Source organism: Ictalurus furcatus, chromosome 11 (assembly GCF_023375685.1).
Source record: "Ictalurus furcatus strain D&B chromosome 11, Billie_1.0, whole genome shotgun sequence".
Lineage (NCBI taxonomy): Eukaryota > Metazoa > Chordata > Actinopteri > Siluriformes > Ictaluridae > Ictalurus > Ictalurus furcatus.
Window position 1 is genome coordinate 19,279,046 of NC_071265.1, and position 25,599 is coordinate 19,304,644.

General features: G+C 43.2%; 1 protein-coding gene across 6 annotated transcripts in view; it reads right to left on the reverse strand.

Annotated features, from left to right (window-relative positions):
- tox2 (TOX high mobility group box family member 2) overlaps nt 1–25,599 on the reverse strand; it is a 114,694-nt gene that overhangs the window by 38,377 nt on the left and 50,718 nt on the right. For all 6 annotated transcript variants that reach the window (XM_053637050.1, XM_053637049.1, XM_053637052.1 and 3 more), the window contains one exon: nt 17,183–17,242. In XM_053637050.1, coding sequence (XP_053493025.1) covers nt 17,183–17,242 — 60 coding nt within the window. The remainder of the gene's footprint in view (nt 1–17,182; nt 17,243–25,599) is intronic.

A 25,599-nucleotide genomic window follows, 5' to 3' on the forward strand; every position in this document is an offset into this window, starting at 1 on the left:
TGTAATCCTCGAATATGTCAATATGTAATAAATGATTAAGGCTTTACACAGTTTTTAATTGAGAAATTCTTGACCAGTGTAAGAGGAAAACACTAAAACGGTGCTTTCTTCGTCCATAACAAATATCAAACTATGTATTTTTAAGCATTTAGAAATTCATGGTAAAACTATAGCTGTATTTTATAATAATACACTATCTAACTCAGAGGGTCCACAGTAAACCTATGATAAATGTCACGGTAAGAGTATAATAATAATAATAATAATAATAATATACTATAATAAAGCTTGGCAGTATTAGACCTAAATATATTTTAAAGTTATTCGTTAATATTGACTAACAATATAGTTACCAGGAAGTACCACAGTTAATTCATGGAAGCATCATAAACATACTTACCATTAAGCACCATTGTACAACCACAGTGTATCATAGCAAAAGCATAGTACACTGTAGTGAGTATATCTATTACAGAATTTTCATGAACGCACATCAATAAAAGAATCACGGGTTGGACAGCGAAGCTGTGGAATCCCATAACCCAAAAAGGTCGAATCAGCAGAGAACACCTTATCTTAAATGCAATCTGCAATGGTTAGTGTATGCTTACTCCAACCAACAGATTCCCTCCAGACAAACTGCACTCCTGAGGCAACCAACAGCAACTGTCCAGATGTTGTACTCTTTAAATGTCTCTACATCTACATGTGAGCACCTCGAATAACACACACTTTGTGTGCATCCCTGTCTCTGCCTCCTTAAACTGACATTTCCTATCGTCCTTGGAAAATCTTCATGTACAGAACATATAGAGTGGTGCAGGAACGAGTCCTAACACCCAGAAACGAGTTAGCATTTTAGCACTTCCGCTTCCATCTCCCAAAGTCAGTGGGATTTCTGAATGGGTTTTTGGTTAAATGCCTGAAATATGGTCTGTGGTTAACACAAGCTCAAGATATTTTCCTGTTTTACTCTACTACATGAAAGACATCAGTAAGAAAAAGACGGTTGCTAACAAGTGGCTAAATGGGACTACAGAGGTTGTTGGGGACATTAAACGTCATCACTCTGAACAGGAAAACTCATCTACTACAGCCTCGTTGTGTTTATTCTCATGCTCTTTTATACTATTCCAGCTTGAACTTTCCAACTTGTAGATTTATCAATTTATAATATTTTCCAACTGTAGTGTTATTTATTTATTTATTTTTTCAACAAAGCTTAGTGTTGGTGATGTTGAAGTCACACGACCGTGGTGTAGTTTGTTTATAACCTAACATTAGCTTTTTACTTCTGCCTATTGCATTTAGGTTTTAAAATTCATAAAAGTTGTGCTCATTTGTGAAGATTGTCTTGATGAACCAAACCGTGTAAGAATCATAAACTTTTGTTGGTCACAGAGCTTATTATCTGCAGTAATCCTAAAGCCAATGGAAAAATACTATTGGATTTTTGTCAAGGGCGCACGGTGGCTTAGTGGTGAACATGTTTGCCTCACACCTCGGGGCAGTGGTGGCTTAGCGGTTAAGGCTCTATGTTACTGATCGGAAGGTCGGGGGTTCAAGCACCAGCACTGTCAAGCTGCCACTGTTGGGCCCTTGAGAAAGGCCCTTAACCCTCTCTGCTCCAGGGGCGCCGTATCGTGGCTGACCTGGTGCTCTGACCCTGACATGCTGGGATATGCGAAGAAAACAATTTCACTGTGCTGTAATGTATACGTGATCAATAAAGATTATCATCACTCATTATATAGCAAACGTGCTAACCACTAAGCCACCGTTCGCCCTGACAAAAATCCAATAGCATTTTTCCATTGGCTCTTGGATTATTGCAGAAAATATATACATCATTGGGTGTTCGATTGCTGCCGATGCCCTGAGTGTGCGGAGTTTGCATGTTTTCCCCGTGCTGCGGGGGTTTCCTCCGGGTTCTCCGGTTTCCTCCCCCAGTTCAAAGACGTACGGTAGGCTGATTGTCCAAAGTGTCTATAGTGTATGGATGGGTGTGTGAATGTGTATGTGAGTGATGGATTGGCACCATGTCCAGGGTGTACCCTGCCTTGTCCCCCATGCTCCAGCTTCCCCACGACCCAGTAGGATAAGCAGTATAGAAAATGGATGGCTGGATGGCTGGATTTTTGTCGAGGGAGCCAGGGGGATGCTAACTTCCGGGTTGGCCCATCCCTGCAGCACTCTATTCCAGAGCATACTGTACTGATTCCTCACTGATTGGGGGTTGAAACGTAATTTGACTTGTTACAAAATCGAAAGTAAGTGCTTCAGTAATGCTCTATACTGTCATGGACAACAAGGCTCATCACTACAAGGTTGTATTCATCAAGTGGCTGAAAGGAAAATAGTTTCAGAGAGGCGGCCAATAAGATTTATTTCAGGCACAGTTGCACGGGACGGTAATAGACAGAAACAGAGGAAGAGAGAGAGAGACACACACAGAGGCAGACAGACAGATGAGAGAATTCGTAAGTAGCATTAAACTCGAGCTCAGATGAACGTCCTTGATGATGAAATGTAAATCTCAAGGATGTACCCAGCTGAACCATTTGGAGAAATGCATAATTCATGTGTCCAAGTTCAGAATGTGATTGTGCGCGTCTACACAGATGTAATGCATGTGCGAGTCTAAACAAGAACAGCGTTTTTGTTTTTAAATCGCCCCCAATTGCAATTTTTTGCATCAGAAGACGTGTTGACTCCGCTGAACTCCTCATTCTCTGTTTGCTAACCGTTCCTTGTGTCCCTCGGTTCAATTTTCAAGGATATTAGAACTCAATTTGGATGCAAGATGGCGCCCGCGTTGAGTTTAAGGGTTTCAATTTAGAGCCTTCATTAACCGGAGCAGAGGAGCCACTCTAAAATGAACGCTATCAAATTTCTCAGACTATCTATAATGCGTGCATGCTACGTTCAACACATTTGGTGTTGCTTTATTAGCTGTGGAAGGAGCGTACTCGTACACACAAAAAATAACCAATAAAAAAAAAACCCAACACCTTTTATATGAAACAGTTGAAGAGACTGTTAGTGAGAAGATGGAGAGCAATGGGAGGGATTGGGAAAGGAAAAAAAAAAAAAAAGTAAATATGAGCAGGGGGAAAAAAAATCTGTCTAGTTTGGGAAGGTTTCCAAGCATCTCTGGCATTAATCTAATCCATTGTATGCTGGCAGACTGATTAGATGTCCAACCATATGACCATGTGAGCTTCAGTCTTAACACAACAGATGCCATTTGGCCATAAAGTTATTTTCGTCTTGTTTATTATACCAAGAACTTCATTAATCCAAACAGATTTCATGTGTAACTTGTGCTGCAAGTTGGAACCTCAAACCTGGAACTATTTAGTACTTTCTGCAGATCTGGACGAGAAATTATTAAAAAGATTATGACCTTGCAGAAGATTTTCTTTTTCTTTTTTTTTTTAAATGAATAAATATGATATTAACATTTGTTATCTAAAATAAATAAATAAATAAATAAATAAAAAATTAAATCCCACATATGTGATAGAACACAGCTCTGTTACAATAACCCCTTTGAGTTAGAAATAGCATTATGGGCCTCTGAGGATGCTTTCGGTCGTACACTAAGCTCATTAAACACTGGACCACACGTTACGTCGGTGTGGTCCAGGTCTAATATTAGTGAAAAATTCAGCGGTGTGTTTCAGGGAGCTGCGGTTCGGTGTTTATTAGGTGTGTCAATAAGTCCAAGTGTGAGACAGAGAGCGACAGAGCATGGTGACAGATTCCTCCTTTCTCTAACATGTACTTATCTGCTTATATTAGTGCAGTGACACAAATGATTTATGTCTATGCACCCTAACCTTGCACACAAACACTAGAGACAAAGCAAGACACTTATCTCAGATTCCCAGTGTGTGTGTGTGTGTGTGTGTGTGTGTGTGTGTGTGTGCACGCCTTTATCCAGACGTTTGGGAGAGTCATCTGTTTTTATTTGGCTGGCAGTAGGCACCCATCATAAATTACCCCTAAGACCAGACATATACTTTAGTGTAGCTGCATGTGTGTGTGTGTGTGTGTGTGTGTGTGTATATGAGAGCAAAGGAGGTTGTGTATGTCAGATCAACCCACGCAAATATTTACCTATTCTGCAGTGACCACTCCACGGGTGAAATGGGTTCAGATCTTCAGCAGCAACAAACAATTAATTAATCACACTTGGAAGTTAAAGCCCATCGCACCACTTACTGTACACACCGATTCTTATCAAACCACAAATATAGCTGTGAATACAGAGCCTACACACCATCTGCTCACGCCCATATTCCTCTTACAGCACATGGCTTAGGCTAAAATATCTAACCCTCCAATGTGCTTGTGCATGTGTTGCTGTGGGATAGTGTATCTGTGTGTGTGTGTGTGTGTGTGTGTGTGTTCACATATGTAGGCTTTCTAGTATCTATTCGACACTCTGAAATAATATCAGGCTTTTCAGACATCACAAAGCAAGTCCACTGACACCAGACTCATGTTACTGTAATACAAAACCAGAACAGAACTCTCTCTCTCTCTCTCTCTCTCTCTCTCTCTCTCTCTCTCTCTCTCCTTCCCTCTGTAACTCTCCTGCTTAAGTTATTCAAAACATAAAGCACTAGATTAGCAACCTTTGGTGAGTTAATGAGAAAAGACAGAAGAGTTTAATCTCCTCTCTTTCATATGTCAGAAACAGGTTTTTTTGTGTGTGTGTTTTTTTTTTTTTACTATTTGGCGTTCCATGTTTATATTTCTATCTCATCACAAACCTGGCCTACTGTTGCTCTCATCATGAAACAAGCCTGCTCCCTTTCTGTCATATTTCCTTAAGAGAGTGTGATGTCACCAAGGTCGGAACGATTTGATTGGCTGCTGGCACAGGCTGCTTCTGACTCCAGTAAGAAAAGAACCCAGTTTAGTGGTTCCAGTTATTATTATTATTATTATTATTATTATTATTATTATTATTATTATTCATACACACACACATCCTCATTGATCATTAGTTGATCGCTTAATATTACAGTCCACTAAGAGAACGATCTCACGTTGCATTCTGGTCTAAACCTCACACGCATAAACAATCACGTGCCGTCAAAATATAACTGTAAGATCAATCAATGCGTCTATGTGGTGAATGGTAAGACCTGTGATTCCTTCTTTACCCTGCAACTATATTCATATATACACACATACACACACACACACAGTCCTCTGGCGCTGTGCTGTATTTACGCACTTCAAGCTTCACGCTGATTCACGGCTGATTCAGTGTGGGCCCGGGTTTCAATTAGCAAGATATAATAGCACCAAACACGCTCTGACTACTACTGCTCATTCATTTAGCTCCAGTAAGCGCTTTATCCTGGTAAGGATGTCCGCTGTGGATCCGGAGCCTATCCCGGGTGCGAGGTGGGAATACACCCTGATCTCTCTCTCTCACACACACACATTCCCACACACATTCCCACATTCTTTCACACCTATGGACAGTAGCATAGTCAATCCTCCTATCAGCAGGTTTTTGGAAACTCATGCAGGGAGACCATGCAAAACACATCAGTAACGTGGGACCTTGGAGCTGTGAGGCAGCAACACTACCTGCGCAACGTTGTGCCAACGTGCCACCCCACTGCTACCGTCTTCATATCAATTCAACCATCCATTCAATTTCTGTACCGCTTATCCTACACGGTGTCGAGGGGAGCCTGGAGCCTATCCCAGAGGACCCGGGGCATAAGGCGGGGGAAATCCTGGACGGGGTGCCAACCCGTCGCCGGGCACAAAAAATAACACGCACTCATTCACACAATTTAGAAGTGCCAATCATGTCTTTGGACTGGGGGATGAAACCGGAGTACCTGGAGGAAACCCGTGAAGCACGGGGAGAACATGCAAACTCTGCGCACACAGGGCGGAGGTGGGACTCGAACCCCATATCGATTCAATTAGAGGAGAGGTGTCCAATCTTATCCGGAAAGGGCCGGTGTGGGTGCAGGTTTTCATTCCAGCCAATCAGGAGCCACACCTGATTCCACCTGTTTAATCAGTTGATCTTGGCTTTCAATAGACTCAGGTGTGGCTTCTGATTGGTTGGAATGAAACCCTGCACCCACACCGGCCCTTCCTGGATAAGATTGGACACTCCTGAATTACAGCAATACTCAAGTGATTTTCAATCGAATCCATAACCGCTGCATGTACTACATGTGTGCTGACCACGGACATTAACTTTGATCTTTCCTCACTTACTGAGAGAAAGTAGTTTACTGTCCCATTTCTGAAAAGGCACATTATACAGATTTGGAGCTTCATCTCCAAATACATATGCTTTTCAGGAAACATGCTATTCCTCTCTGTGGTAATCACACCTAGTCTACAGATGCAGTAGATAGAGATTAGTTTGAAAAAAAAATTAAATGAATAAAAAAAAACATCAGAGAGTTTCTTTAACGGAACACACTGGCAACGAATAAACTGTGACCTCACTATTAGGTTCCACCTGCCGATCAATCTGAAAGACAGAGTCTTGTAACGCTAAGATCCCAGTATTATAAATAAAATGGCAGGCGCATAGACGAGGAATAAATGTGTCCAGACAAAAATGTCCAGTCTTGCCCAGCATCTGTCCTTTCATTTCTTCGCGTATATTGGACAGGAGACGCTTGCTGGCTGAACTGTGTCGGGTCAGCGCTAACAGGTCATTATAACTGCACAGCCGACTGGAAAAGACACACAACTGAAACATTACAGTGGACAGTCAGGCGACGCGGGGGAGAAGAATGGAATTTATGATAAGGAAATTGGGACAGAGAGAGAAGAGAGAGAGAGAGAGAATTTAGCTGAAATAAATAAGGGTGATTAAATTGCAGATTTGATGAGTTTATTCTCCAAAGACGACTCAAGAAATAACTCAATAATATCTGCATGCGATGCTGTGACTGGATAATGAATTGCCAAATTATCTTTCATAATAATCAACAAATCACTCAAGGGAATAAATATGTCTTTTGTATGTGTGTGCGTGAGAGAGAGAGATAGAGTGAGAGAGAGAGGCCTCAAGGAAGGTCAGTTGGATTATTTATTCTGCTTTTGGTCTCTCTGGCTCTCTCTCTCTCTCTCTCTCTCTCACACACACACACACACACACACACACACTCACAAAACCTCCCCAAAAAACAAAATCAGTATTAAGCATACATTTACAAGTGCACACATTGTAGGACAGTGAGCTTTCTCTCTCTCTCTCTCTCTCTCTCTCTCTCTCTCTTTGTGTGTGTGTATAAACTGTTTCTGTTCTGTTCACCTACACAGGCCTGAATATATAGCTGCGATCTGCGGGGTCCACTTCTTCATCTAAAGCAAATATGTTAAACGCCATATGACGTTAAAGAAAATCCTCTATGACCCGGTCATCAACAGAAATCCACTCACACCAATACAAGTGCACCAAATACACATCTTGCGGTTCCTGAAAAAAAAAAAAGTTATCTGACTTTAACTCCACTCTCTGTCGATGATCACCGAACTCTGCAGACCTCCTCAGAATATTGTATTGAATATGCCTGGAAGGTCATGGGAGGTCCATGCAAATCCATGCAACCGCTCCTGAGCTGCCGCTATTTGAGTAATCCAAGCTCCGCCCTTCCAGAACCGGTTGGCGCATATTACAATTTACAAATGTCAACATGTTTAGACTATTATTGAGTTTCCGGCTATGCCGAGTCACGGGTCTCGAGATATGCGCCAAAATGTAAAAAAACAAAGCTATTAGTTTCACCGTCAGGATTCCGTTACTTTGCTGATTAGTGCGGAGGAACGCGGTCTCTTTTCCCATCACAGAGTGTGGAACCGGAACAATAAGAACAATCCCAACAATTCCACAGTTAAAGAATATGTGTGCACAGATAGCTAATAATGCATACTGCAAACAACAGAACGACAATGCCATGTCCATTCTGTAGGCTCTGGTGTCTTTCGTGTGTGTGTGTGTGTGTGTGTGTGTGTGTGTGTGTGTGAGTGTTGCACTTAAGCAGTGCATGGTAACAGTTTGTTGTAAAGACTATAGATACCTCTCTCTTCTACTTTTCTCTCACTCTCTCTCTCTCTCACACACACACACACACACACACACACACAAAAGAGACAATAAACAGAGTATTTGTCTGTCTGCTACAAACACAAATTCAATGCCCAATTCTGTTTATCAGTCCTTCCCAGCTGTGTGTGTGTGTGTCTCACTCACTTGTCAGTGTGAACAGACACATTGTCAATTTAGTCTATATCTGTCCACAGACTTCACACTTACCGAAAGCATTCGTCTAGCTAGAAGGTCATCGCTGCAGAGTGCAAGTCCAAACGACACACACACACACACAGAAGTGTATTAGAGTATTAAAACCCTGCCTTTCCGAAACAACCTTTTCTCATTCGTTAATTCATTTCAAACATAATCAAATGTCTTTACTTCTCTCCTCTTATCACTATAATATAAGCATCCTTAAAAGAATAGTAGTGATGTTGGATTAAAAAAAAAAAAGTGCCAAATATGAAAACACAAACATTGTGGCTTTCAGCACTTGGAGCACGCAGCAGATGGAGGAGTGCAGAAATGTTTATCTGATGGCTTTTTAAACATTAAGGACGCTGTGTGGATTCGAGAGATTGATAACGTGATGTATACATACGGGAAAAGCCGCACTTAAGTGCGTGGCCCCAATAAAAGCCTATCTAACCGAGCCGCGTCATTGGCTTCCAGTGGGTGAGAATGGTATTAAAGAAGGGATCAGGGAACACTTGGCAACCTGAAGCCCTTTAAGTAAACAAACAGCTGCATTTGTTAGCAATCCGGTGTCAGAGAGGTATTCTAAACAGCCAGAGACTGATGGGGAATATTGTGGGGCAGTTTGGGAGAGAGAGAGAGAGAGAGAGAGAGAGAGAGAGAGAGAGAGAGGTGGAGAGGGAGAGATGAGAGCTATTGCTGTGACATCAAATCTCGTTTTGCTAGCCTCTCTCTCTCTCTGCTTTGTCTTCTGCTTCTCTGCTTGGTCAGCGATCGGCTATAGAAATATTTTGGCAGGCTCGCTCTTTGTTTTCATTTCACAAAAAGATGGAGAGAGGTAGGGTAGAGGGTTGAACACATACTTGCCTGCATGTCTCTCTCTCTCTCTCTCCCTCTTTCTCTCTGTTGCTCTCGCTCTTTCTTTTCAATCTAAACAGCGGGAGGAAGTTATAAATCACGGTAATGCACTCAGCTGTAATTCAGACCAGCAGGGAGAAAACACACACACAGAACGCATATGTACACATAACACAAGAGCACACACACACACACACACACCCCTCCCTGAAAATGGCAGGAGTTTACCGGCAGCATGGCGCTCTTTAATCAGTGAAAATGAGCCGATGATATGAAATCCCCAATCACAGCCAATCAGCAGGCTTCCTGTCAGTCACAGTGGACTGCAAACTTCAATCAGAGTCTTGTAAAATGAGTTAAGTCCAGTCTGTCTACACACACCTGCTGTCCTGCCTTTGATCAAATTATATAATCCTACGATCCCTCAGGTGTGTGTTATACAAGACGTCAGTCAATGGACGTCTAGGCTGCTGTGTCGTGATCGGTGAAATCAGTATTCCACTATTAAAGATGTTTTTCGTTTCTACGCGAACATGAACAGGCTGGCCATTTACACAGAGGTCACTTCGATGTTTTAGTGTGTATAGAGCTGGGTCGTGGAACAGCTTCTACAGTACACAAAGAAAGGGATTTTTTTTCTCCCCCCTCGCTACTCTTTTTGGAACCGGAAACCTGGAACTGCATCTTTTCCACTGACCAGCAGTCCTTCAGCAAACATTACAAGCGTTAGGTTTCGAGTACCTGTTCAAGATGGAACAAAATGACTGTCGAGGATTCACTGCTCAGGGTGAGAAGTTACACATACTATGTCATAAAGACATAAATGAACAAAACAAAAAAAAAAGAGAAAAACAAGTCACCTATATACAAGCGATACGAGTGCAAACAGTGGTTTCTATGGCACCAATGCAGTATAAACAAATAGTAAAATGATTTCCTGAGGTTTCTGATCATTTACAGAAGTTTTTACGGTGCGCTCACCTGTATCAGCGTCACAGTCAGGGATTAGACATGAAACAAGCTAATCTTTTCATTGAAAATAATCGTAAATGCGAACAAAATCATTCTAAATTATTCCAGAAAAAAATATAATTTTAAAAAGTGCTCAATCGATTACGAGCACTATTTTTCAGTTCCTGTGTGATTTCAAGAAATTTTAGCTTAAACCTAAACGATTTCCCAATAGGCATAAAATTCTCTATAGAATTCATCACTTCCTGCATGCCTGGCTACAGGAATATACACTGATCATAACTTTAAAACCACCTGCCTAACATTGTGTAGGCCCCCCTCGTGCCGCCAAAACAGCTCTGACCCGTTGAGGCATGGACTCCACAAGACCTCTGAAGATGTGCTGTGGTGTCTGGCAGCAAGACGCAGCAGATCATTTAAGTCCTGTAAGTTGTGAGGTGGGGCCTCCAAAAATTGGACTTGTTTGTCCGGCACATCCCACAGATGCTTGATCAGACTGATCACACCTTGAACTCTTTGTCATGTTCCTCAAACCATTCCTGAACAATTTTTGCCGTGTTGCGGGGCGCATTATCCTGCTGAAAGAGGCCACTGCCATTAGGGAATACTGTTGCTATGAAGGTGTGTACTTGGTCTGCAACAATGTTTATGTAGGTGGAACATGTCAAAGTAACATCCACATGAATGCCAGGACCAGAACATTGCCCAGAGGATCACACTGCCTCCACCGGCTTGCCTTCTTCCCATAGTGCATCCTAGTGCCATCTCTTAACCAGGTAAGCACACGCACCCGGCCATCATGCTTCATCAGACCAGGCCACTTTCTTCCATTGCTCCATGCTCCAGTTCTGATGCTCACGTGCCCATTGTAGGCGCTTTCAGTGGTGGACGGGGGTCAGCATGGGCACTCTGACGGGTCTGCAGCTACGCAACCCCATACGCAGCAAGCTGTGATGCACTGTGTGTTCTGACACCTGTCTATCATAGCTAGCATTAACTTTTTCAGCAATTTGTGCTACAGTAACTCTTCTGTGGGATAGGACCACACAAGCTAACCTTTGCTCCCCACATGCATCAGTGAGTCGTGGGTGCCAGTGACCCTGTCTCCAGTTCACCGGTTGTCCTTCCTTGGACCACTTTTTGTAGGTACTATCCACTGCATACCAGGAACACCCCACAAGACCTGCCATTTTGGAGATGTTCTGACCCAGTCGTCTAGCCATCACAATATGGCCCTCGTCAAAATTGTTCAGATCCTTTTTGCCCATTTTTCCTGCTTCCAACACGTCAACTACGAGAACTGACTGTTCACATGCTGCCTAATATATCCCACCCCTTAACAGGTGCCACTGTAACGAGATAATCAGTGCTATTCACTTCACCTGCCAGTGGTTTTAATGTTAAGGCTGATCGGAGTATGATATTAGATAGACGCTATTGGCAGGTTGGCGAGGCAAACGTGCTAACCACTAAGCTAACCACAATCCAACTAAACAGGGCGGCGTGATAAGCAGGAACAGGAACATACAAATATTGTTTCTGTTCAGAACGAACCACAATGAAATATAAACAGTTTCGAATTCCTGATTGCAGTACTCCAGCTTTCTCTCGGGTTGGTAAGAAATGAACTAGAACCTGCTGGTTCTTCTTCGGATCAGTTCTTCTATTTCAACGTGCCGAGTAAAAATGATAGAAGAAAAGAAATTGCGCTGGTGCAAACCATTCGGCTCGAAGGAAATTCTAAGTAAGTAAAGAAAAGTAGTATTAAACGCTTCCTGGACGTTTTGATGATGAATGTTGTACATAATTTAATGGGCCACATTTACATTCGGAAAATATTTCGTGACCAGTTTGCACTCCTGTGACCTTTTGGAAGCACACAGTTAAACAATCTTAATTCATCCACCATCAGTGATTGAGGCCGCTGGACTTCCAGCTCGCAGTGATCTCATCGGCGTGGTTTTCTCTCGTCACCGATATATAAAGTGCCAGCCAACATTAGCGGCTGCTAGGTCACGTAAACTGAATTTATGATCTCCTATAACTGCTCTGGGCAGCAGCTGGAGAAGATGTGGTGGCTGGCTTCATGCATGAGGGGGACGATGTGGGCTGGCGTTGGAGAGCGATGACCGGCACATTATGATTAACACTGGGAAAATGAAAAAAAAAAAAAGAAAAAAAAAAAAGAAGAAATAGGTGAGGTAAAACCTTGCCAAAACACTTAAGATGATACATTGGGTTCCAGTGTTTCTCGCCATTAGCACTATAGAGCGTTTCCTTTCCCTTTGAACTCAAAGTTTATTTCTAGCCAATTCCTCTTCAGGACAAACTGCTAGCTCTTCTCTTTTCCGCTTGCTCGCTCCTTCTCTTCTCTGTGCTCTGCTTTCTCAATCACTAGCCCTACTTGGCAGCGGGAGCTCCGAGGACCCGGAACGGCAATCAATAAAACCTTGTTTCACTAATTGCGAGATTATAATCTATGCTGCCGCGTCTTCTGCGAGTCCAAACAGCAAGGCCATTAGAGGATTATTCCTTCTGTGTACTCAGGCCAAGCATGCTAATGCTAATACTAATGCTACTGCTGATTCTCCGCATCGATAGCAAAGATCCCGGTTTCGCGGCACAGCGACGAAGCAGATGGGGCTGTCTTAAATAGATTCAATTAGGCTTCAAATGAAACAACTGCAGAGAAAATTGTAGAAGATCTACGCGCATGCGAGACGTCTGACGGGCACAAATCACAGAGACGTTCCCGTCGTCGACTCAAATTGATATTTATTGGAGAGAATCAAAAGGAAATGGTAACTTTTCTTCACAGTAAAGTGTTTCTTAAGGAAGAATGCTAATTTTGAGTTGGGACGCATAAAATGAACCAGACTAAACTCCTAATATATCCATCCATCCATCCATCTTCTATACCGCTTAATCCTTTTCAGGGTCACGGGGAAACCTGGAGCCTATCCCAGGGAGCATCGGGCACGAGGTGGGGTACACTCTGGACAGGGTGCCAATCCATCGCAGGGCAAACTCCTAATATATATTAATCACCATATTGCCATATTGTCTCTGTCCTTTCTTCTTTCTTCAACTCTCTCTCTCTCTCTCTCTCGTTTGGTTGCGATCGATTGCCTCTTAGTGGGAGGTCATCCCCTTAGTGGGCTCCAGACTCTTTTGTTCTTGCCACACCGATCCTCCCTGACCTTGTACACACTGAGGGCTCGTTAGGGGCCAAGCGTTGTCTATATTTCCCCTCCAATCAGACAAGGTCAGAGGTCACTGGGAGACAGCCAGGGTCAATGTGAAGACTCTGGGGAGTACTTGTGTACCTAAAGGGAGCTCTGAACTAGCACATCGCAGACATGGCATGCATGCGTGTGTGTGTTTGTGTGTGTGTGTGTGTGCAATCAAAGTCTGTAGATCATGCTGTCACTATATGCATCAGGAAATCTTTAGTCTACAGATTAAAGTCTAAAACCAGATTCAGTTCCACAATACTAATTTAAGGTATTGACTTAAGATGTTGTCCATGAATGTTCTCTAGAACCATTGACCTAGAAAGCATAACAAAGAGTCCCTTTAATTCATATCTCAAATAGGGAAATGATCTCAAAATAGTCCAAGGCTAATCGCAGTGCCTCGCCCAGTACTCAGCATGCGGATGACAGGTACTACGATATCATATAGTATCATCTGAAGCATTTATTAAAAATAAATAAATAAATAAAAAGTAGCACTGATTGAAAAAGTTTCACAAGACCAAGCATTTACTTCCATGCTATAATAAACTGATATACTGAGCATGCTCGCACAGCAAGAGCCAGTCCATGTAACATGTTTGTTTGTTTACTTTGTGCTGTCAAGAACATTACAAAGAGGGAGGTTTTTATGTGTGTGTGTGTGTGTGTGTGTGTGTGTGTGTGTATCAGGAACATTGGAGAGGTAAAAGAAAAATCAGTCTGAGCCTGGTCAAGTGGAGGAGAGAGGAAGACAGATGTCAAATATAAAAGACCCTGAGTAAACAGTTAGAAACACAGGGAGTGAGTAAGGGGAAGAGGGAGGGTGAAAGAGTGAGCGATTACAGTCTATCTCTACCTCTATTTATCTTTCTCCCTCTACCTCTCTTTGCCCTCTGTCACTCTACCCCACATGAGTGACATAAGGACAGGAGAAGACACAGAGACAGCAGTATGTTTGAATGAAAAGCTGCAATATCTGTCCCGTTCTTTCATGCCTTTCATTTCATGACCGGTCAGGGGTTAGGGCTAGGGGTTAGTCACCTTACACTACTTTTGAGTGAACTATTCAACCAATTATTGTTATGGTTAATATGCCAAATCTGTGTGCGTACAGTACTCAATATTCTGATCATTTTATATGAGTAATCAGTCAAAGTTCCAACAAAACTTGCTTGCGTTTTATATAATACATTATAATAAATAAATAAATAGGGGGGGCGACACAGTGGCTTAGTGGTTAATACGTTTGTCTCGCACCTCCTCCCCGTGTGCGCAGAGATCTGGGTGCTTCCTCCGGGTACTCCGGTTTCCTCCCCCAGTCCAGGGACATGAGCTGTAGGCTGATTGTCAGTAGTGTGTAAGGCTGGCCGATATATCGATATAATATCAGTATCGTGATAAATGATTTCATGATACACTTTTTTTCTGAGATATCGTTGGTATTGTGACGCATTTGTTACATTTTTAATCGTTATAAATGTGCTGGTGCTGAACGGATGCTGTTGGTTTGCCGTCGTTTTAAACAAACAAACAAAAAGTCATCTTCTTTGTGTCGTGTAACGCCAGTGATGGAGGTTAGGATGGATGCAAGTGCAGATAAGAGGTTTATTAAAGAGAGGCAGGCAGACAAATGCAAAACATGAGACAATAGCGTGCTCAAAAACAGGCAATAGGCCAGGCGATCGGCAAACGGGCGTAAACAGGGCTAAACAGGAATCGAGAAACGAGGACGAGGACGGGATCAGAACTATGAACAAAGGCTTGGTACATGGAAATCTTGCGCAATACTTTGCACCGAACAATGAGACACGAGGGGTTTAAATACTAAACACAATCAGGGGTGAAACACAAAACAGCTGAGACTAATGACACATACGGGAAACAACCAATGACAATACAGGGGCGGAGACAGGACAGAAATCACAACAACACACACGTGTCAGAAGTAAACAAAGTCAATGCCACTGACAAACCCGGAAGCACGCGCTCTTACTTTGCGCGAGGGGAAATCGTGACTCTTTGTAGGCATTAACGGAAACTCCGTCGAATGTTTTTATGTTTATTTTACTAACTGTTCGTTAGCTAAATTATACATATCGTGATCGTCTATCATAGAAATGTCCTCGAGTGTTGTGACATGATAAGGTAGTTTTGTCACATCGCCCAGCCCTAGTAGTGTGTGTAACACTGGGCCCTGTGATGGGTTATTACCGCATCCAGGGTGTGCGAGAGTTTCCTGGGATAGGCTCCAGGCTCCCCGTGACCCTGTGTAGGATAATCTCTACGGAAGAGTTTAACTGGTAACACTAACTGGTTGAGGTGGGGAGGTGTGTCCAGCTGTGTACTCAGAAATGTGCCAAGAATTTATCGTCCTTCTTTTAGGGGTTTGATCAAGTGTATCACAGTAATGTTGCCAATATAATTATTGAATGCTCTGACACAGCACTATAATGAACACGAAACATCCGGAAAGTGCTGAGACAGAAAGATTGATGTTAGTTAGCTAGTGCAGTGCTAATTAACGTGAATGTAAACTGTGCATTTCAAGAGAGGGTGGGTGAGTGGGCGGGACTTATTACATATTCTCATTTAATAAATAATATTTATTCGTCTTTTTTCTGTGGGGAGAACCTGAACAATCTCAAACTGTTCCCTTTTAGTCGACTTGAACCCCTTGCTTATTAATCGAGTGTCTGAAACACGGAAGTAAGTTCTATTTTGATCCGCTGTTTCTTCTCGGTTTAGTCTGCATTGAAATCCCAGATTCTGCCTCCTAGTGCCGCTACGTCTTCGGCTTGCTTTGATTTGATGGCGCTCTTGAACAAAATCCGATATTTTCTTTTGTCGCATGGTCGCAATTTGCTTAGGCAATTAGTTGGTACTGTACCTAACTTCAACATCGCCAATATTCAACATTGTCCATGTCAAATGTCCTAGGTTAATGTTGATTTCTTTGTATTATTATAACACACAATAAAAACGCTATCTCTGAAATGCATTATTTCTTTCTTTAATTTGACCTATATGTAATTATTATTTTAGCAGACGCGGCGCCCTGATGTGTTTCGCAAATACAGGAACGTATAAACCAGGCCTGATTCTCGTGCAGTTCTAAGATCGCTCTAGCACTGTATGAGAGAAGAAAAACTTACCTACTTACCCTTCAGCTGTCCAGTAAATGGCGCTTGTTTTCACTACGTACTGGATAATCAAACATTTACAGCTGGCAGCAAACACACAGCTTTGCAAGTCTACCCATAATGCACTGCTCTAAGCTGTTGAATGAAGGAAATATGTACTTGAATACTAAAAAGACGTTGTGCTCGTTTGCATGTGCGTTCTGTATGTAGTTGTAGTAGTACTTGTACAGTATGTATGTATTTTAATAACTGGCGTCTAAAGTATACCTAAACTGGAAATAATGCTTTGACTTTAGGGAAGTGCTGCTTAGGAGGGAAGGTTGGGCAGGATGACATATCTTATGATGGAGTGATGAGACAGGATAAGGGGAGTGAGGGATCGCTCTGTCTGTTTCTCTGCTTCTGTTTGCTTAATATGGAGAAGGCACACAAACCCAATCAGCAAATCCCCAAACACAAACACTACCATATGGCCTACGAAATGTTCCTCACAGCTGTGTATGTGTGTGTGTGTGTGTGTGTGTGTGTGTGTGTGTGCCCTTGTCATTGACAGAATTGATTCATAGTTTCTTTAGAGAATCGGCTCCGAATTATTCACCACGACACAAACTCAGCCTATACTGTACATGACATGTCATACTCTACAGTATGCGGCAATGATCAACACAGGAAGTGATTCTTACCTGACTTGGGGAAAGGAACTCTTGGTTATTTTCATTCATGTACATGTTTTCACCATCAAACTGTGAAGAGAGAGAGAGCGCGAGAGAGAGAGAGAGAGAGAGGGTGAGAGAGAGAGAGAGAGAGAGAGAGAAATTGAGTTCATGTTTGCCCCAATATTAGACCTAATAGGGAAAAAAAACTAGCGTATAAAACAGGACAAGCCATAAATCACAAACATGAGACAAACATAAAACACACACACACACACACACACACACACAGAATGGGACTGAGAGAAAGAGAGAGAGAGAGAGAGAGAGAGAGAGAGAACCCAACAGAGAGAGACTGACTTTCCCAGTTCATTAATTACAGTTCATTAGCCGAGGGGTAATTAGGCCAGTCAGGGGTGTGGATGCACAATGTGTGTGTGTGTGTGTGTGTATGACAAGGACACAAGTGTCAGTGGGTGTCAAGAATTGCGAAAGCGATAATTACCAGCAGATCTTACTGTCATACGCTCTCTCTCTCTCTCTCTCTCACACACACACACACACACATAAATACATACATACATATGTCATATGTCACACAAACACACATGCACAGTGCAGCTAAAAGGACAGAACAGCCTTTGGCACCATCACCCGCTCCCACAGACACCTCCGAGCCACCTCCGTCTGTCTACCCACACGTTATACACCCTGCTGTGTGTCTGTGTGTGTTCTCCAGTAGGTAGCTCCTTCATTGTTTGTGGATGAGGCTGACAAGTCAACTCCAGAAAGATTGGTATCTTTGGTAAAGATGGGTAAAATAGTCCTGAGTGTGTGTGCCCTGTGTGTGCAGAGTTTGAATGTTCTCCCTGTGATTTGGGGGTTTCCTCCGGGTACGCCGGTTTCCTCCCCCAGTCCAAAGACATGTGTTGTAGGCTGACTGGCATGTCTAAATTATCCGTCAAACTCCGCGTGTGTGTGTGTGTGTATGATTGTGTCCTGTTATGGGTCGGCACCCTGTCCAGGATGTCCTCCCACCTTGTGCTGTTAGTCCCCTGGAATAGGCTCCAGGCTCCCCGCGATGCCGTGTAGGACAAGCGGTACAGAAAATGGATGGATGGATGGATGGATGGATGGCCGTTTTACATGATCAATTAACTTTAATCTCACACTGAAATTGACGAGAGAAATCGAACCTTTAAACGAAGTAAACATATTCCAGTGCATTTAGTACTTTGTGTAACCTCCATCTGCCAACATAACGACACTGAAGCTTCTCCTATAATGCTTGATGAGATTAGAGAACACAGAGCAGGGAATCTGAGATCGCTCCTCAGTACACAGTCTCTCCAGATCCTCCAGAGTCCTCTCTTGTGGATTCTACTCTTCGGCTCACGGCGTGGGTTTTCAACAGGGTTTAGGTCAGTAGACTCGAGAGGCCATGTGAAAGGCTTGAGTCTTCTCACTGAACTGTTTTCGTGTGGATTTGGAGGTATGTGTTGGATTGTTGCACTGCTAGAAGATCCAATCATGACCCAGTTGGAAATTCTTGGCAGAGGTAACCAGAGTTTCATGTAAAAGTTCTTGGTAATTCATGATGTAAATCCATGTAAACATAATCCATAATCCATGTAAACATCCATCCATCCATCCATCCATCCATCCAGTCTGGAGCCTATCCCAGGGGACTCGGGGAACAAGTCGGGGGATACCCTGGACGGGGGGTCAACCCATCGCAGGACACAATCACACACTCATTCACACACACATTCACACACTACAGACAATCAATCAGTGCCAATCAACGCATGTCTTTGGACTGGGGGAGGAAACCAGAGTACCTGGAGGAAACCCCTGAAGCACTGGGAGCACATGCAAGCTCCACGCACACAGGGCAGAGGCAGGGTTCGAACCCCTAGCCCCGGACGCTAACAAGGTTATCTTGTATCCTAACAAGGTTTCCAGGGCCTTTTAGAGGAAAAACAGCCGTGCAACATCACAGATCCCCCACCATCCATAACAGTGGGGATTTTCTATATAACCAGCCAAAACCAAAAATCTTTCTTTTTCTGACCACAGAACCCAGCTTCTCTCTAACAAAACACCTCACTCTGCGTGTGGCCAAAATACACCAAATACACTAATCTTCCACAGCTCCAGGTTGTTTTCATTATTGACCAGTGAACATTTACAGGTGTGTAGGCGCACTTTACAGCTATTGGCTGATTTAGGAATGCGAACACACACTCGTGTCACTTCGTTTGTGCTCTCTCTAATCTTCCCCATGATGATGTATGACTAAGCGAATCGGTCATTTGAAGATAAACAGCGAATTTGGCCTCTGTAGCTATGTTTAAATCCATGTATTTTTATCAGAATTTTGGGATGTCGCATAGATGGAAACACCAGATGCGAATACAATCTCACATAAAAAACCCGTATGTGCTTAACTGAGGTTGATAATTTTTTAAAAAAATTCAATAAGACATGCACATAAACTACGATGGAAACACGTTTACTGAATACATTTCCTGATGTGCATCAAACAAGTCATGTGACTCTGCCTCAACAAATCACGGGATTGGATAATTGGCTCAGAAAAGTCAAAATGGCAACCACCTCGGGGTGTGTTGTTTTCTAAGAATTCAACAGACCGGAGTCAATAATTCCTCATACACCACGGGTACCACACCTGAGGACATCCTTCAGATGTTTCATTTCAAGACATTTGTCAGGTTTTTGTCGCTAAACCGCTCGTGTGTGTATAACTAAATTATTACACGTCCCATCTCAAGCCTCCGTTGCTTATTCCAAAACATAATTTTAGAGCTAGTAACGGAGGCTTGAGCCATTCACATGCAGTTGTTGGAGAGAGAAAGAGAGAGAGAGAGAGAGAGAAACAGAGAGAAAGAGAGAGAGAAACTGAGAGAAAGAGAGAGACAGAGACAGAGAGATATAGACAGAGAGAGAGATAGCGACACAGAGATATAGACAGAGAGAGAGAGAGAGACAGAGACAGAGAGATATAGACAGAGAGAGAGATAGCGACACAGAGATATAGACAGAGAGAGAGAGAGACAGAGACAGAGAGATATTGACAGAGAGAGAGATAGCGACACAGAGATATAGACAGAGAGAGAGAGACAGCGACAGAGAGATATAGACAGAGAGAGAGAGACAGAGAGATAGAGAGACAGAGAGAAAGAGATAGAGACAGAGAGACAAAGATAGAGAGAGCCAGAGAGATAGAGAGAGAGACAGAGAGATAAAGAGATAGAGAGAGAGAGAGAGGGAGAGAGAGAGACAGAGAGGTAAAGAGGGAGAGAGAGAGACAGAGAGATAAAGAGAGAGAGGGAGAGAGAGAGACAGAGAGATAAAGAGAGAGAGGGAGAGAGAGAGATAAAGAGAGAGAGGGAGAGAGAGAGACAGAGAGATAAAGAGAGAGAGGGAGAGAGAGAGAGACAGAGAGATAAAGAGAGAGATAGAGAGATAGAGAAACAGAGAGATAGAGATAGAGAGAGACAAAGAGACAGAGAAATAAAGAGAGAGAGAGATAGAGAGAGAGAGACACAGAAAGATAAAGAGAGAGATAGAGAGAGACAGACAGAGAGAGAGAGTTCACTTTTTTTCATTACGTGCTCTTATAATAAAAATAGCATGAATAAATAAATAAATAAATAAATAAATAAATATCGATAAGCTACTGGTTCACAGGGTTTTTAGCTTTTATTACTGCAGAAAATACAAGGAATAAATGAATAAATATCGATACTTATCACACCTGCTCTCTCTCTCTCTGTGTTATTCTTATCCAATAACTGCACATCAATGGCTCAAGCCTCTGCTTTTTATGTTTTTTTATTATTTTTCTAATAATTCAGTGGCCTGTCGTCAATTACTCCTCACATATTTCTGGACCATCGAAATGTTCTGTCGTTTTGTAATGCGCTCAAGACCAGACTGGAACTATTTTACCGGGGCACCTACTGAAACATAAATCGCGCACCTCCGAACGCCCGCCAGCCAATCAGGATCGAGAACTCAACAGCGCTGTGGTATAAATGATTCCCAGCACGGTGAAGCAGGAAGTCATGGATGACCTCTCAAGTGTTTCTGTACTCTCAACTAAACTTTCAAATAATAAGAAATGAACAGGTACAGTTTGCTCAGAAGCGTTTGAACAGGGGTTCAATAATTGTGGTTTTGTTAAAAAATATTTTCAATATAGGGTTTTATTTATTATACATATATCATAGTTAAAGTTCTCTCATATTTTCAGTGTCCCTAAGGTAATTTTTTCATAAACTCTTCTTTTTAACAATCCTTACCCTGGAGCTGAGTGTGTATATATATATATATATATATATATATTAAATCTGTCTCTCCCGAACACAGACACACACCTTCCTACACAGAGAGTGGTATATTAAAGCATAGAGACTATGGAAACTTCACAAACTTGATTTAGAACATCATTAGTAAGAATAGGACTAAAATATGAAATGTGAAGTGTGTGTGTGTGTGTGTGTGTGTGTGTGTGTGTATAAGATGAGACTCCAGTTGCCAGGGTAGAGTCTTTTACTCATGCAGTACTTCTCTGTCTGACATACAGCACCACCGTGGCCAGTGTGTACCTGTCTGTGCGTGTGTGTGTGCGTGTGTGTGTGTGTGTGAGAGAGAGTGTGTGTGAGTGTGTTAACTCTCAGTGACAGTGACAGTTGGGTTTCATGAGGCGGCTCAGAAACACTCCGCACCGTGACACTGAGTGCAACACTGACAACAAGATGGCTACCTCACACCCTCTACTCAATGTTGCACACGTACACACACACACACACACACACACACACACACACACACACACACAGTCCCAATAAAGCGTTGTATAAAATGCTGTATATAAGTGTGTGTTTGTGGTTTTGCTGGTTTAAATTTAGTGTTCGAAATTAGAGCAACCCCCACTCCCTCTCTCTCTCTCTCTCTCTCTCTCTCTGTCTCTCTCTCTCTCTCTCTCTCTCTCTCTCTCAGTAAGGATTTGACACCTTTCTGTGCGTTTGCGCTATGCCTAATGATGTGCCAATCAAACAACTGATAGAGAGAGAGGCAGCCATCCAAATTCTGTCTGCCCTCTGTGTGTGTGTGTGTGTGTGTGTGTGTGTGTGTGTGTGTGTGTGCTTGTTGCATTTTGATAAAAGTTAAAAGTAACGAGGACACTTTGGTTATTTAGGCAAAACAGTTCACCACACACACACACACACACACACACACACACACACACACACACACTGCTGGGGAGAAGGATCATTGTTTCTTTATGGATTAAAGCCTGAACAAATGAGCCAGAACAGCTGAACTGCCTCCCTAATTAACATGCAAATGTATCCAAACGGAGACACCTACACAAATCACACTCTCTTCTACAGTCGGTGTGTGTGTGTGTGTGTGTGTGTGTGTGTGTGGGGGGTGTATATGTGCGCATGTGCGTGCGCACAAGCAATCAAGTCAACCGCTGAAGAAGCGTTTGCTGTCGTCTGCTGGTCGTAATTAGTCCTCAGTGTTTGGATATGACACTCACGCCGTCTCATTCACGGCTCTGTTTCCCCGATTCTGCTCGAGCGCTGAGTGAGAGGGGACAAAACAAAGCCGCAAGTTAACTAGGTTTATAAAGTGAGAAGAGATTTCGAGGAGCGCGATTCGGAAATCTAATTTCAGGAACAAGTGATTACATGAAAGTGCTGACACGAGAGCTACCGCGGGGCATCGTTCTTCCGCCGACGCTGGAACGCACGAGACACGGCGCGCGACACGACTCTACTCAATAATAAATAATCACACAAACACCGTGTAAGCTTGCCAGTTCAAGAGGGTGTACTGCGTGCACGCCTCCCCTTAAGCGATTCGTAAACAGTCGGAATGCTTAATAATGACTGGCAGATATGAAGTGCGATCATATTTACAGTTTCCTGCGCGACACCGTGACGCCTCGCGTCTCACCCAATCAGAGTGCGGCGTCGTCCCAACATAATCTCTGGAAGCACTGACACTATGCTGCATTTCGGTCCGTCCAGGGTCATGCGATCGCAGAAATGAACGCAAAATCAAGCAAACCCTGCAGTATTCGGAGGAGCTTGCGATTTTTCAAAATGACCGCGGGGTTTCCACAGGTTCGGGCCGAGACGCGTCGTGTGACGTCATCACAAACATGAGTACAGCTAAAAGGTCTCGTTTACCAACAAACGTCACTGCGAAAGACCGCGCAAAACAATTTCGTGCGATTGCGCCAAATTCGAGTAGTTTTCCGTAAGAAGCGTACACAAAAAACAAGTTGCGTTGCTAATTACTGCGATCACACTCGCACTCGGCGAAATCCTGTACGGACTGACAAACGTCACACTCGCACTCGGCGAAATCCTGTACGGACTGACAAACGTCACACTCGCACTCGGCGAAATCCTGTACGGACTGACAAACGGCACACTCGCACTCGGCGAAATCCTGTACGGACTGACAAACGGCACACTCGCACTCGGCGAAATCCTGTACGGACTGACAAACGGCACACTCGCACTCAGCGAAATCCTGTACGGACTGACAAATGTATGTAAATGGTTTACTGCATTTACATCATTTAACCACACACACCCACACACACACCCACACACACACCCACACACACACCCACACAGTATATATATATATATATTTTACGTGTTGAAAAGTAATTTTCAAAATTTCACGATGCTGTGTGTGTGTGTGTGTGTGTGTGTGTGTGTGTAAAAGCTTTGTCAGCTACTACTTTAGATTAGAGCTGCATACATTAGATCATAAGGACAACAAATGTCAAACCATTTCATATAGTGTACATGCACAACCCAGCCAGAAGAGAGAGGGAGAGAGAGAGAGAGAGAGAGAGAGAGAGTAAGAGACAGAGATAGAGATAGAGAAAGAGAGAGATAGAGAAAGAGAGTGAGAGAGAAAGAGAGAGAGAAAGAGAGAGGGAGAGAAGAGAGAGAGAAAGAGAGAGAGTGGGAGAGAAAAAGAGAGAGAGAAAGAGAGTGAGAGAGAGAGAGAGAGAGGGAGAGAGAGAGGGAGAGAAAGAGAGAGAGAAAGAGAGAGAGAGAGAGGGAGAGAAAGAGAGAGAAAGAGAGAGAGAGAGAGGGAGAGAAAGAGAGAGAGAGAGGGAGAGAAAGAGAGAGGGAGAGAAAGAGAGAGAGAGAGAGGGAGAGAAAGAGAGAGAGAAAGAGAGAGAGAGAGGCACTTCAGACAGAATGGTTCTCTTTCATATGTACGTGACGAGAAGCTTAGAGCATCAAGAGCATCAAGCCCTTTGAGGAGTTGATGGAAAGTGCATTTCTTTTCTATGGATGTGTGTGTGTGTGTGTGTGTGTGTGTGTGTGTGTGTACTTTTCATCCATTTCATTCCTTGCAGATTTTTAACTTAATGGCGTCCCTGCACGAGCGGCGTCTCCGGCGTTTTGTTGTCCGTTGCGTTTTCTATTACGTCTAAGACTTTTTCACGCCGGTGTGTCCCTGCAGGAACGTCTAGCAGTCTCTCTCACCTAATACCTGGCATAACGCTCATACCTAATTCCACACCACGCATAAACATCTTTCTGATATCTTTCCGTGCAGACTGACGACCACGTCGTAGTAAACGCCGTACTATTGCCCCGAAGCGCTGAGATTCCTCAGCTGGAACAGGCGGGCGGTGAGTCCTGGTTTGATGAACTCCGACGGAGGTGAACGTAATCGAATATAGCTCTGTAGGACCAGAACGTATCGCGGTAGGAGTTCACGTACCGCGCCCGAGCACGTTGTCCGTAATGGGTTTATATTAGTTCCCATTCCAGCAGACATGCGAAGCTTTTCGCGGCGACTGTTCAGACGAACGTGGCGTTCGATATGTGTTTAGAAAAAAGCAAAGGAATGCTGTACTCAAAATAAATAAATAAATTTTTTTTTTTTTTAAAGTGCTTTTAAACCCCTGCTGGGCTTTCTGGAAAATTCTTCCAACATTACTTCGCATTTCTGCTCTTTCGATACTACGCAAATACTTCTAGTGCTCTCTCACACATCATTCCTCCTCTTGTCCTCTTCCTTTTGTCTCTCACTTTCCTTTCCTCGCCCTCACTCTCATCCTCCTGTTCTCTCTCGCTCCCTCTCTCTCTCTCTCTCTCTCTCTCACACACACACACTGTCGCTGCACGCTGCGCCGAGATTTTCTATTACCAGTGTAATTGCGCATTCCGTAGTGACAAGAGCTCATTAGGTCTTAATTACACATGTGTTATTTAGTACAAACATCTCCGTTCGGCTTCCTTTTTACACGGTAATTGTACTGTGGGGACGGCCGTTTGAGACAGGGGCAGATCGGAGTGTGTGCGCCGCTGACGAGGGAAGGATGGAAGTAGGTCAGGAACAGTAGCGGTAAACATGCAGCGCTGGAA